At 38.0% G+C, this 14,029-nt stretch overlaps 1 protein-coding gene and 1 non-coding gene across 2 annotated transcripts in view; one reads left to right on the plus strand and one right to left on the minus strand.

Moving 5' to 3' along the window:
• Positions 1-6,042, plus strand: part of CDKL3 (cyclin dependent kinase like 3) — a 41,131-nt gene extending 35,089 nt beyond the window's left edge. Inside the window, exons 11-14 of the mRNA XM_070417163.1 lie at positions 1,708-1,870; positions 2,713-2,810; positions 4,945-5,039; positions 5,954-6,042. Of these exons, the coding sequence (XP_070273264.1) occupies positions 1,708-1,870; positions 2,713-2,810; positions 4,945-4,998 (315 nt within the window). The 3' untranslated portion in view covers positions 4,999-5,039; positions 5,954-6,042. The remainder of the gene's footprint in view (positions 1-1,707; positions 1,871-2,712; positions 2,811-4,944; positions 5,040-5,953) is intronic.
• Positions 6,043-11,092: 5,050 nt separating this feature from the next.
• LOC139011984 (U6 spliceosomal RNA) lies at positions 11,093-11,199 on the minus strand. The gene has a single exon (XR_011471773.1). It is a non-coding gene; the product is annotated as a U6 spliceosomal RNA (small nuclear RNA).
• Between the last annotated feature and the right edge of the window lie 2,830 nt (positions 11,200-14,029).

Genomic DNA, 14,029 nt, shown 5'->3' on the forward strand with positions numbered 1-14,029 from the left:
CATTTCAGTTAGTGTATCCTTAATTTCTGATCAGCTCTTTTTTATGGTTTTCATATTATCTTTTATGCTGTTGAAGTTCTCACTACGTTTCTTGAGTATCCTTATAACCATTGTTTTGAACTCAGTATCTGGTAGTTTGCTTGCCTCCATTTTATTTAGTTCTTTTTCTGGAGATTTCTCCTGTTCTTTCATTTGGGACCTGTTTCTTTGTCTCCTTATTTTGGCTGCTTCCCTGTGTTTGATTCTATGTATTAAGTAGAGCTGCCATGTCTCCTAGACTTGGTAGAGTGGCCTTGTTTGGTAAGTGTAATCTGGTGTGGTCTGAAGCTATCCACTGGGTCAGCCACCACCTGTGCCCTGCTTGGGGCCACCCAGCATGAGCTATAAAGCAATCTGCCAATGGCTGTTATTTATGCTGAGCTTAGAGGTGCCCAGGGGAAGCCAAGCTGTGATCCGAGGCTGGCTGCTACTAGTGTCAGGCGTGGGGCCACTTAGCAAAGATATGGGGGACACAGAGGCCAGATGCTACTTGTTTGTGAGATTTTAGGAAAGTCTGAAGCATGAGGCAAGAGAGGCTGTTTATATGGAAAAACCACTGGACTTGTATGCCTACAAACTAGGTGCAGTGGGATTTCAGGGAATCATCAGGGCTGGGGAAACATGTTAGTTAGCTAGATTGATGGAGACTCAGATGTGGAGTCGGCCACCAGCTCTGGGGGGAATGGGCAGAGGAACAATGGCCTCTGCCAGCACTTGAGTCTGGGAGAAAGCTGCTCCTCAGCCCTCACCTTGAAGCCAGACAGTTCAGTAACCTAGGAAAGTTTTTATCATCTGTTGTCAAATGAGCAACATCAGAAAACATAAAAGGTTTTCCAGAATGCTGAGTTCACAAGTAATTTATTTTCCTTTTGGGTTTTCCCAGTGTCCAGAGCACATTATTTCTAAATTGAAAAATAGTTTTAAAAAATAACAGTATGTTTTTATTTATTTTAGAGAGAGAAGAAGGAAGAGGGAGAAAAAGAGAAACATTGATCGGTTGCCTCCTATATGCACCCTTACTGGGGATTGAACCCACCACATGGGCATGTGCCCTGACTGGGAATTGAACCTGCTGTCTTTTGGTGCATGGGATGATGCTGAACCAACTGAGCCACACTGGTGAGGGCTAGAAAAGTAAATTTTTAATAAAATGAATTGAAGCAATTTGTCCAAAGTCAGAGTATAATGAATAGGATTAAAAATTAAAAGTTAAGATTGTGGTTCTCATGATCGAGACTATTATTCTCAGAATATTCAATATGCTAAAAATAATGTTGCTTTATGAAACTTTTATTGAACTTTAATCTGTTTATATATTTATTGGTATTCTCTTTTAGAAGGCATTGCTATGCATATCTTATACCAGTGGTCGGCAAACTGCAGCTCGCGAGCTACATGTGGCTCTTTGGCCCCTTGAGTGTGGCTCTTCCACAAAATACCACGTGTGGGTGCACACGTACAGTGCGATTGAAACTTCATGGGCCATGTGCAGAAGTCGGTATTTTGTGGAAGAGCCACACTCAAGGGGTCAAAGAGCGGCATGTGGCTCGCGAGCCGCAGTTTGCCGACCACTGCCTTATACCATCTGAATGGCTAATAATTCTAGGCTTGTCATTGAATAGTTACACATTTTTCTTCAAATTAACTCTTGCTTATTTGTTTGTTTAGAACCAAATGGAGAAAGGTGTATTTAGTGAGCGGACAAGTCAAAGTGACCAAATGGCAAGTGGAAATAAAAGGAAGCTGAATTTTTCCAGACCTGACAGGAAAGAATTCCATTTCCCAAAATTGCCTTTCATAATACAATCAAATGATATGAAAAGAACGGAAGGTACATAATTGTTGCATAGAATTACAAATCTCCCAATGTTATCTTTCACAAAACCTTTTTTCTAACATAACTTACATGTTATAGTGTGATTTAGGGAGAAAATAGTAAATTATCTCCCTAATGAAAAATATTTTCATTCTCCCTGTGAAAAATATTTTCAGTAGATGAGGATACCCTCCCCCCCAACCCCCATCATCAAATAAGGGGTGAGACTTAAATGAGAAAATTTTAAAGAAAGGTTAAGAAAACTTTAGAAGTTAAATATTTTATTAGCTTAGTATTGTTGAAATGTTAAGAACAGTATTTGAAGAAGGTGGTTTTGGTTCAGTATATGATCTGGAACAAATCAATTTCCTATGTTTACCCATGATTATTTGCCCATATAATGGCAGGAATTATATATGAGCTTCAGGAATCCACAGAATTAGTAGATTAAGATTTTTAACAGGTATTGATTTCTTAAAATGAAACTCATTTTTGGCAGAGTAAATGTTATGTTCTTTGAAGAACAGTGACACCTTGTGAAAACTTAATATAATAGCAAGAATATAGTACTTGTACAGTTCAAGAGGAAATATCTGATCCATTTGACAGTTATACTCAGAATTTAAAAAATACATGTATTCTTTTAATGATATATTACTTTTGTAAAGTTATAAAACAAATAATTTATGACTGGTGCATTTTACCATTACAACTCATAATTTGTTCAGTTCCTTTTCAATAAAGTGAGGAACTGACTTAAGTGGGCATCACAATTTCCATTTGAAACTCTTAAAAAGGAAAGTAAAATTTTCATGAAGAATAATAAGTTGTCATTGTTGTATATATTTTTGCAAAAGTTAAACAGATAAAAGTGCCGAAGAAGGAATCAAAGAAAACAGATTCATCTAAAATACCAACTTTACTTAATGTGGACCAAAATCAAGAAAAACAAGAGGTAAAACATTTTTTGTTTATAGATTTAACTAAAGAATGCTGTTTAGAATCCTTGACTTGGTGTGTAAATTTAGTTATTATCATTGGAAAGTTATGTAAAAATTAAAAATTCTGTAATCTTTGAAGTTGAGAAACCGATATATATATTTCCAGAATAACTACTTACTAAAGGTTTTATAACTTTTTTGCGGGGGAGGGTAATGAATACCAGCCTTTATTTGAATGTTGAAGTGATTAGAATATTGTATTCAGGGAAAGGAGTATGTGTTATGTGTATTACCAAGCATTGGACAAGTAACCTATGCCAGAGGAAATGAATAATGGCATAAACTTATGGTTATACTGGCCACTTCCTGGTTTTTTTTCCCCTCCCATTTGTTCTCGATTACCTTCTGTCTACCTGCTGTCCTATTTTCACAAATATTTGCTCTTAGCTAGCTATCAGATAATCTTGTTGAAATGTCCCAGCCCCGACCCACCAGAGAGAGTCTTGAATTTTATTTGGAAATCTGAAGCCCTAAACATCCAAATGAATACTCTCTAAACGTATTCTTTTGAAAGAAGGGGATTGTGCAGAGCACCCACTGAATTAAATCACATAGTTAGCCTTCTATTTTCGGGAGGTCGGCAACTTTGTTATCCCAGTTTCTTATTTTAAAAAAAAAACAAAACTGATTACATTAAAAAAATAATAGTTCACTCATTTTTAGAAAGAGGAAGGGAGAGGAAAAGAAAGAAACATTGTTATGAGAGGGTTGCCTCCTGCATGCCCCCTGCTGGGGATCAAGCCCCCTACCCGGACTCGTGCTCTGGGAATGGAACCAGCAACCTTTCAGTGCACAGGACAACACCCAACCAACTGGGCCACACAGCCCAGAGCTTGATTACATTTTTATTCATGATAAAATTAGCACATCCCTATCAAGGAAATTTGAGTAAATTAGAAAAATGAAGAAACTCTGATCTGAAACTACTTAAGAAGGTATTTTAACTAAGTCTGTTCAATCTCTACAACATTCAAGTAAAACAGTTATCGACATTGTTAGATATACTTTTTGTGACATTTATACTTTATTCTTGGCCTAGAACATGTTAAGAGCTCTCCAGTTTATTTTGCAGAAAGGAGAAATTTTCTAGCTAGAACATGAAAGCCATTAGTGGTCATCTTTTAGTTAATTATAAAAAGTAATAAGGTTGCTTTAAACTTGGGTGACTTGATGTTGAACAGCACACCATTTGCACATATTTAGAATGATTGGTGAGTTAGGGCTCCTGAGTTTGGGCATGTTAGTAATGTGCTATTATGTATTTATCCCTCTGTCCTCAGAGAGCCCCTCTGGAACTACAATTACATGCCAATGCAAAAAGAAAAGAACTCTTAAGGTAGTTCTGTAATTTTAAAATACAAAAGTAAATAGAAAGGGAAAACTCCTTCTTGCTCATATGGTGTAGAACTTCTAAAAAGATGGCATTTTTAAGAATGACCTTGAAACGGTTGTAGTTATTAGAAAAAATTAAAAAAGAGAAATAACCAGAAGTTATCAATGGTGATTGTATTTTATTTGTATTTCCCATTCAAATGCAGTTTTGACAAGTGACTGAAATTGCATCTAAGACTATTCTAGACACTTTTAATAAATTAATGTCAGAATTAAGAATATTTCCTAAATTTTGAGTTGGTAGTTTGTTAGTTTAGAGCAAAAAAGAATATCACATGTTGTTAAAAATATAAGAGGTACTAGCAACTTATTTCTTTTATTCTTTGCTCTGTCATTGACTTGTTTTTGAATTACCTAATCAGATCCAGACACTTCCCAGTTGTACATTAAACTCTTTTAGGCATCTTAAATGTATGCTGAAATAGTACATGCATGCATTGAATAGACTCTGTGATCTAGAGAGAAACCCGAAATTACTGCTAAAGAGTGTATTAGGAAGAGAGATAAGAGCCCATACAAAAATTACCTTCAGTTCTGTTTCATGATGATAATGAGGATACTTTGCTAGATAGTTTCCCTGAACCTTATGAAACAGCCTGCATGTGCAAAGTATAAGTACTTATCTGTGGCTATATTTCCTTAGCCAAAGACTCACCATTTCCTCAATTAAGGTCCTTGTTTCTATTTACTTTTTAGAATACAGGAAATGCACAAACTGAAAGGAAGAAGAACCTGCCAGATGCAGAATAGAAAAGGCAGCAGCTGAAAATTCAGGGAATCCCAGAATCACTGTATGGTTTTTTAAAAATCCTTTTTTTAATATTACATGCAAAAATGCTACTAGATAATTCTACAAATATATAATAAATTCTGTATATATATGGATATATATATATTCACCTAAATTTGTTTTTAAGTTTATTAATCTTTAAATTATTTATGTTTTCTTAATTTGAACATTAAATTATATATATAAAAACTGCCTGACTGGTACATCCTAATAAAACTACAGCTTATATTAAATCATATAATTTTAATTAATTTATTTATTTTTATTTTTTAATGTTTTTATTTATTTTAGAGAGAGAGGAAGGGAGAGGGAGAGAGAAATAGAAACATTGATGAGAGAGAAACATCGATTGGCTGCCTCTTGCATCTCCCAATTGGGGATCAAACCCAAAACCTGAAACCGGATCATGTGCCCTGACTGGGAATCAAACCAGTGACCTCTTGGTACATGGGATGATGCTCCATCCACTGAGCAACACCAGCCGGGCAAGTCATATAATTTTAATGATACATTCATTATCTCAGTCATGATTAGTGGTCATTCTTAGCTTATGCTCAAAACTTTGAAATTACAGAAGGAAAAAAATTTTAATGTAAAATAAAATAAGATCCCAGTATCTGGAAGCACCAAATATTTCTGAGCAAACAAATATATTTGATAAGTATGAAACATGGGTTTGCTTCTACGCTGAACATTCTGGAACAGCATTTAAACATATCATGAAGGTTGTGTTTAATAAGGATAGAAATTGAGCAAAGCATTGAAGCAAATCTTCTGGCTTGACCAGCATGTTTATCATTTAGTAGTTTAATAGAATATGTTGTTACATATAATTTAACATTAATAGGTAAAGTTTTGGCAATATATATTTACATTCTTATCTCTGGTTCTTACTGGCTTGGTTTCTAATTTTAGGGTGGAGATGGCCATTGTTCGGAGAAGAATTTGAAGAGGAGCAGATTTTTTGGGGGTAGCGTCTTTTAAATCTTAAAATACAAATTGGCAAGTCTTCTCTTTTTATTTTATATACGGTAGAAATGTAACGAGCTGTAAGTAGGCCATTCATCTGCATTAGCATCATTCCACTTCATTTTGTTATCAAACCATTCACTGTTTTCATCTTTCTTCTAAGAATTCTGTTGATGTGATGCTCTGATTTGGAATTAAAGTCATCTGTCTTTCTGCCTCTTTACTTGCCATGATTACTGAGTAGGTAACACATCCTGTCATAGGACACACTGTACTTAGACTGATCTCTGCCCTCTGCTAGTCACATAACTTTAAATGTCAATTATTCCCTAGGATGCTCAGGCTTTCTGAAGTCAGTTCTTCATGAAATGTCTGACCCATTGTTCTAAAAGCTGTTCATTAACATTAAATGATTAAACATATGTTCTGTTAGTCAGCTGTGAAAGTATTTATAATATTTTTTAAATATCTGTAAATTATATGATATTCAAGTGTTAAATTCTTTTATCCTTATAAACAACTACCAGCACTCTCAGTTTTCTAGTTCCATCAGATAGTGCTTTTTATGTGCTACAAACCTTTTTTATCTAATAAAACCCAATTATATACAACCCAAAAGAAGAATAGTGCCAAAATTCTCAATTGTCCTAGTCTTAAAAACCAAACAAAAAACCAATAAAATGGGGTTATCTGGTGTTTTACCAGAACACTACCTGATTTTTTATTTATTAAAAGTAGACATGAAAAACAAAGGAAAGCATAATTTGTATTATAATATTATAATCTCTTATTTATTAATTACATTTTTATTTATTTTAGAGAGAGAAACATTAATTTGTTGTTCTACTTTATTTTTAATTATTTTTTATTTTTTTGTTAATCCTCAACTGAGATTATTTTTTTAAAATATATTTTATTGATTTTTTACAGAGAGGAGGGGAGAGGGATAGAGAGTTAGAAACATTGATGAGAGAGAAGCATCGATCAGCTGCCTCCTGCACACCCCCTACTAGGGTTATGCCTGCAACCAAGGTACATGCCCTTGACCAGAATCGAACCTGGGACTCTTCCATCCCCAGGCCGACGCTCTATCCAGTGAGTCAAACCGGCTAGGGCAACTGAGATTATTTTTCCATTGATTGTTAGAGAGTGGGAGGGAAGTGGAGAGACAGAGAAACATCAAGTATTTGGGCTCAGTTCTTAGACCTATTCTGTGTTCTGTCTACACTCCCTTGGTGAGCTTATCCAGATACATGGTCTTAAATACCTTTTATAATTTTTTATTTTTATTTATTTTTAGAGAGAGAGGAAAGGAGAGGAAGGTAGAAACATTAATGAGAGAGAAACATCATCAATTGGCTGCTTCCTGCATACCCCTTACTGGGGATTGAGCCCAAAACCCAGGCATGAGCCTTGACCAGGAATCAAACCAGTGACCTCTTGGTTCATGGGTCAATGCTCAACCACTGAGCCACACAAGCTGGGCTTAAATACCATTTATAAACTGACTAGAGGCCCCGTGCACAAAATTCGTGCATGGGTGGGGTCCCTAGGCCTGGCCGGCGATTAGGGCTGGCCAGGGCCTTCCTGCTGGCTGCGGGCTGCCAGCTGCTGACCAGAGCCTGCCGGATTCGGGGAGGGACTGCGGGAGGTTGGCCGGCAATGGGAGGTTGGCTGTGGGAGCGCACTGACCACCAGGAGGTAATTCCTGCATTGAGCATCTTCCCCCTGGTGGTCAGTGTAAATCATAGCGACTGGTCATTCTGGCATTCTGGTTGCTTAGGCTTTTATATATATAGATGACTTTCAATTCTCTGACTCTAGACTTGACCCCTACACTCCAGACTCAGATTTCCAATTGCCCATTTGCCAGCTCCACTAAAATATATAAATATCTCAAACCTAACATGTCCAAGATTAAGGTCCTGATCTCTTACTTCCGCTTGTGTTTTTCCTATCTTAGTTAAGGGAACTCCATTCTTCCAATTGCTCAGGAGAAAAACCTTGTAATTCATGACTTCTCTCTTTCTCTGATGCTCCATATCCTTTCAACTCTACCCTCAAAGTATTTCCAGGATTTGACTACTTTTTACCCTCCTGCTATTCACATTTCTTGTTTATATTTTGTAGTAGTATCTTAACTGATCTCCTTGATTATACCCTTGTTTAACCTTCAGTCTCTTACCAACTCATTGCCTGGGTGATTTGTTTGAATATATTCTTTTTGATTTTTAGAGTGAGAAGAAGAGAGAGAAACATTGATGTGAGAAGGAAACATTAACTGCCTCCCCCACACACCCCCACTGGGGATTGAACTCACAACCCAACATTGTGCCCTGACCAGGAATCAAACTGTCCACATTGGCCAGGGCCGGGTGTCCTTAATACAGTTTAAATCAGACTATGTCACTGCTGTGCTCAAAACCCCCAATGCTTCTCATTTCACTCAGAGTAGAAACCACAGACATTACAGTAACCTATGTGGCCCTACACAGTATGCCTCTGGCCCCTCTTTAACCTGATTTGCTGCTCTCTTCCTATGCTCATTCTGTTCCAGGCCCACTGACCTCTTTGCTGTTCCTAGCTATGTTCCTGCCTTAGAACCTTAATTTTTGCCATTTCCTCTGCTTAGAAATTTTTCTCAGGTGACTGCATGATTGCTTCTCTCCTTCACCTCCTTCCCATTGTTCATGACAACCTCTTTACTGGTTTTTACTCATATATGAAGACTTCTCTACCACGTTTCCTTAAAGTTACAGCTTTCCCCATTCATAAATCCCCTTTTAATTTTTTTTGTTGTTTTTTTTTAATAATTATTAAATCTTTATTGTTCAGATTATTACAGTTGTTCCTCTTTTTCCCCCCATAGCTCCCCTCCACCCAGTTCCCACCCCTCCCTCTGCTCTTACCCCCCCCCCCCACTGTCCTCATCCATAGGTGTATGATTTTTGTCCATTCTCTTCCCGCACCCCCTACACCCTCCCCCCCCCCCAGAATAGTCAGTCCATTCCCTGTCTATGCCCCTGATTCTATTCTATTCACCAGTTTATTCTGTTCATCAGATTATTTATTCACTTGAATTTTAGATTCACTTGTTGATAGATGTGTATTTGTTCATAATTTGCATCTTTATCTTTTTCTTCTTCTTCCTCCTCTTAAAGGATACCTTTCAGCATTTCATATAATACTGGTTTGGTGGTGATGAACTCCTTTAGCTTTTTCTTATCTGTGAAGCTCTTTATCCAACCTTCAATTCTGAATGATAGCTCTGCTGGATAAAGTAATCTTGGTTGTAGGTTCTTGCTATTCAGCACTTTGAATATTTCTTGCCATTCCCTTCTGGCCTGCAAAGTTTCCGTTGAGAAATCAGCTGAGAGTCGTATGGGTACTCCCTTGTAGGTAACTGACTGTCTTTCTCTTGCTGCTTTTAAGATTCTCTCTCTGTCTTTTGCTCTTGGCATTTTAATTATGATGTGTCTTGGTGTGGTCCTCTTTGGATTCCTTGTGTTTGGGGTTCTCTGTGCTTCCTGGACTTGTAAGTCTATTTCTTTCACCAGGTAGGGGAAGTTTTCTGTCATTATTTCTTCATATAGGTTTTCAATATCTTGCTCTCTCTCTTCTTCTGGCACCCCCATAATTCAGATGTTGGTACACTTGAAGTTGTCCCAGAGGCTCCTTATACTATCTTCATATTTTTGGATTCTTTTTTCATTTTGTTTTTCCGGTTGGGTGTTTTTTGCTTCTTTGTATTTCAAATCTTTGACTTGATTCTTGCGATCCTCTAGTCTGCTGTTGGAACTCTGTATAATATTCTTTATTTCAGTTAGTGTATGCTTAATTTCTAGTTGGTCCTTTTTCATATCCTCAAAGGTCTCACTAGATTTCTTGAGGGTCTCACTAAGTTTATTGGCAGTTTCTAGAAAATTCTTGAAAAACCTTATAAGTGTGGTTTTGAACTCTATATATCCAATAGTTTGCTTTCCTCCATTTCTGTCATTTGTGACCTGTTTCTTTGTCTCCGCATTTTTTATGTTTCCCTGAGTTGATAGAGTAGCTTTCTGTGCTAGGTGTCCTATAGGGCCCAGTGGCTCAGCCTCCCCAATTACCTGGGGTGGACACACTTGGTGCACCCCTTCGTGAGCTTTGTGCACAGTCTTGTTGTAGTTAAGCCTTGATTGTTGTAGTTATCACTGGGAGGAATTGACCTCCAGGCCAATTGGCTGTGAGAATCAGCTGTGTCTACAATGGGAGAACTTCTGTGCTGGAGACACCCTTAGGGGCAAGACTTGCTTCAGTGGGGCTTTGGTGCTCACTGAGTCTGCTCCCTGAGTGTGTCCCTTATGGATCTGAGGAGTTGTAATATGGATGGTCCCACTCTGACCACTGGGTACACTGGCTCTTGGATCTCTAAGGAGGTGCTAATTTAGCCTCTGCCTGAGGCTACCCAGCAGGAGCTATGGAGAGATCTGCAGGTTCCTCTTCCTTGTTTGGGTTTTGGAGGTGCCCAGATGAGGCCCAGCTGTGAAGCAATGCAAGCTGCTGTGGGGCGTTGGGCCTTCTTTTGGAAGTTCTGGGTCTGTCTGACCCAGCTGCAGTTTGTTAGGTAATTTTCAGATTGCAAAGGGCCCGGCCTTTCATATGCAAAAGCCTGGGTGGGGTGGGGTCTCAGGGAATCAACAGAGCGGAGCAAACAGCTATAGCTGATCCTCAGTTTTACTCTAAGAGGCCCGTGACTCAGTGTCCTGGTAATCACTGCAAGCACCTCTGAGAGAAAGCCGCCCTCGAGTTCCAACCGATGCCAGACAGTCCAGTTTCTCCCCGTATGAGTCTGGGTCCCCAGAGACTCGCCCAGAACTGGAGTTCAGAGCAGTTGGGAGCTTGAGACTCCCTCCCGATTGAAAAAGACAACCTCGTCCTCATCCCTTTCCACATGCGCCTCCGTACCTCTGTACTTTACTTCTGCACCTCCTCTGAGTCTCAGTGTGCTTTTCTCTTTCCTTCTAGTTGTAGAATTTCCACTCAGCCAGCCTTCCTGTGGTTCTGGATGATGTCCGTTTTGTCTTTTAGTTGTATTTTTTTTTTTTTTATAATATGGAACGCTTCACGAATTTGCATGTCATCCTTGTGCAGGGGCCATGCTAATCTTCTCTGTATCGTTCCAATTTTAGTATATGTGCTGCCGAAGCAAGCACTAGTTGTATTTTTGAAGTAGTTGTGCGAGGCAGCAATTTCTGGTGTTTACCTATGCCGCCATCTTGGTTTTTCCCCTTTTTAATTTTTCATATAACACTTCCCTATCTAGCAAGATATGTATTTTACTTATTTTCTTTATTAATGGTTTCCCTCCACTAAAATAGGAACCGCCTGAAGGTGGGGATTTAGAATTTTGTTTGCTGCTGTATTCCCCCTGCCCAGAACAGTGCCTAGCACAGTGGTTCTCAACCTTCCTAATGCCGCGACCCTTTAATACAGTTCCTCATGCTGTGGTGACCCCCAACCATAAAATTATTTTCATTGCTACTTCATAACTGTAATTTTCCTACTGTTATGAATTGTAATGTAAATATCTGATATGCAGGATGTATTTTCAGGGGTCGCAACCCACATGTATTGGCACTCAATAACTTTTGTTTTGTTTATGAATGAATGAATTTATTAAGCACCTTATACAGTAATCACTTGAAAAAAATGGGATAATTTTATTAGTAGAATATGCTCTCTATAGCAGGCTATTATTCATTGTTCAAGGACTAAGTAGAAGTGATCTGGCATGGAGTTTAAAGGTGAAGGAGATCAGCTGAGTTTACAATTTGTTAGTATTTTAATGAAGGAATTGAAACTTAATTACAGAACGATAACAGAAGGATGCATGTTAGGAACAGAATTCCATGGAATATCAGATAAGTTAGAAAAATTGTTTCTCAGAAAGTAAAAAAGAGAAAGGAGACAAGGAAATTCAGATAAGGCAAGTGAAAGAGTGAATAGAAATAATGCTCTGCAAAGTGAGTTACAGTATATGGGTCAGATTTTCACATTCTCCACCTAAAGTCACCACGTTCCTGTTTTTTAGCCACTGTGTGTCAGGGGACCAGGAAAGTCCTAAATTAGTACACTTAATACTTGCTATAGAGTGGGAAATTGTGTTAAGTACTCTCAGTGTTATGCAGGTCTCTCAATTAGCTCTCGGCTTAGAATAAGTGAAATGATTTCTTTGCTTAGTTAAATGGATACATAACGGTATTGAAAGAATAAATGAACCTGTGAAATGAAGTTTGCCTGAGATTGACTTTCAAGCTGACTTTGTTTTAAGGTTCTTGCTGTTACAAATTAGCTTTCATTTAATGCTAAGGAGGTGCTAATTTAGCCTCTGCCTGAGGCTACCCAGCCTGAGTATATAGATTGCAGGTATCCAGTGGCTGTTACACAGTTTATGTGCCTCTCTTGCCAAAGAGTAAAGGTGAATCTGGTTTTCTTTGAAGTCAAATAGTCCTAACCTCCTCCAGAGGGAGCTAAGGGCCCAGCATTTTCAGGACCTGGAGACAGTCTCTGCCCTGGTGTAACAAAGGATAGCACTCTTCGTCCCCTGTTAGACTGAACTAGCTATGAAGATGGGATACTAACAGAAGGATGCATGTTAGAAACAGAATTCCATGGAATATCAGATAAGTTAGAAAAATTGTTAGAGCAATGCTTTTTGCTCTGAATCAATGCTTCTTGCTCCTCTAGATGAGAGATGCAATAAAAATGCATGCCAGGGCCCCGCCTGCATGGCTCAGGGGTTGAGCATCTACCTATGAACCAGGCAGTCACAATTCAATTCCCAGTCAGGGCACATGCCCAGGTTGTGGGGCTCGATTCCCAGTGTGGGATGTGCAGGAGGCAGCCAATCAATGATTCTCTCTCATCATTGATGTTTCTATTTCTCTCTCCCTCTCCCTCCCTTTCTGAAATCAATAAAAATATATTTTTTAAAATATTAGGAATTGGGTTTCCTCAGATGAATGACTCTAAAGCAGGGGTCCTCAAACTTTTTAAACAGGGGGCCAGTTCACTGTCCCTCAGACCGTTGGAGGGCCAGACTATAGTTTAAAAAAAAAACTATGAACAAATTCCTATGCACACTGCACATATCTTATTTTGAAGTAAAAAAACAAAACGGGAACAAATACAGTATTTGTATTTGCATGTGGCCCGCGGGCCGTAGTTTGAGGACCCCTGCTAAAGTTTTAGGACATATAAACCAAGCTATAGATTATTTATATACATTTCAGCCATCATATTTTGGGCGTCCCTGAGTAATTTCTTTGTGGCTAATAATTATTACATCAAACTGTTTATTACAATGTTGAAAGAATCTGATGCCTCATGAAAACTTTAAAAACAAGATTTATTATGGAATAATTCTGCCATCAATAGTCTTCCTTGGATTATTGTTTGATAAATTCGAGTTTGAAAAGTTGGTTTTTTTCATTTCTATCCACCAAACAATATCTGGTAAGTATCAGACTATTTATTGAAACTGTACTTATAAACTCCTGGGGCTTCTTTTTAAAAATATTTATTGAATGAACATTCTATTTTTATTAAAAGCCATCAAGTACAGATGAGTAATAAGAGTCCAATCATGCCTTTACCAATTCTCCACTGGGGCAGATAAGTGTGGTGCTCTAAGACTCAGTTTTCCCAGCTGGAAAATGGGAACAAAAATAGCTGAAATCCTAAAAATAGCTAAAATGAAACCCACTCTCAGACATCACACTAATAATTAATGCAGGCAAGAATCGTTGATAAATGCTAAAACTGAACAGGATATTTGCAGAGTGTCAGAGTATCTTCCCACAATATACTTATTCTAAAGGAAAAAATAGTAATTTTATAGAGATGAAACCTATTAGAAAACACCTTAATAAATTGGTCAAAGTGAACATTCTCATTAATGGGACAAACTGATGTCATTTAGCACCTGACAGGATACAATGAAAAGAACATTATTTCTCTGATATTCCTGCCAAAAATATGTGA

Source organism: Myotis yumanensis, unplaced genomic scaffold (assembly GCF_028538775.1).
Source record: "Myotis yumanensis isolate MYYU_CA2020_CCGP unplaced genomic scaffold, mMyoYum1.0.hap1 SCAF_5, whole genome shotgun sequence".
NCBI lineage: Eukaryota > Metazoa > Chordata > Mammalia > Chiroptera > Vespertilionidae > Myotis > Myotis yumanensis.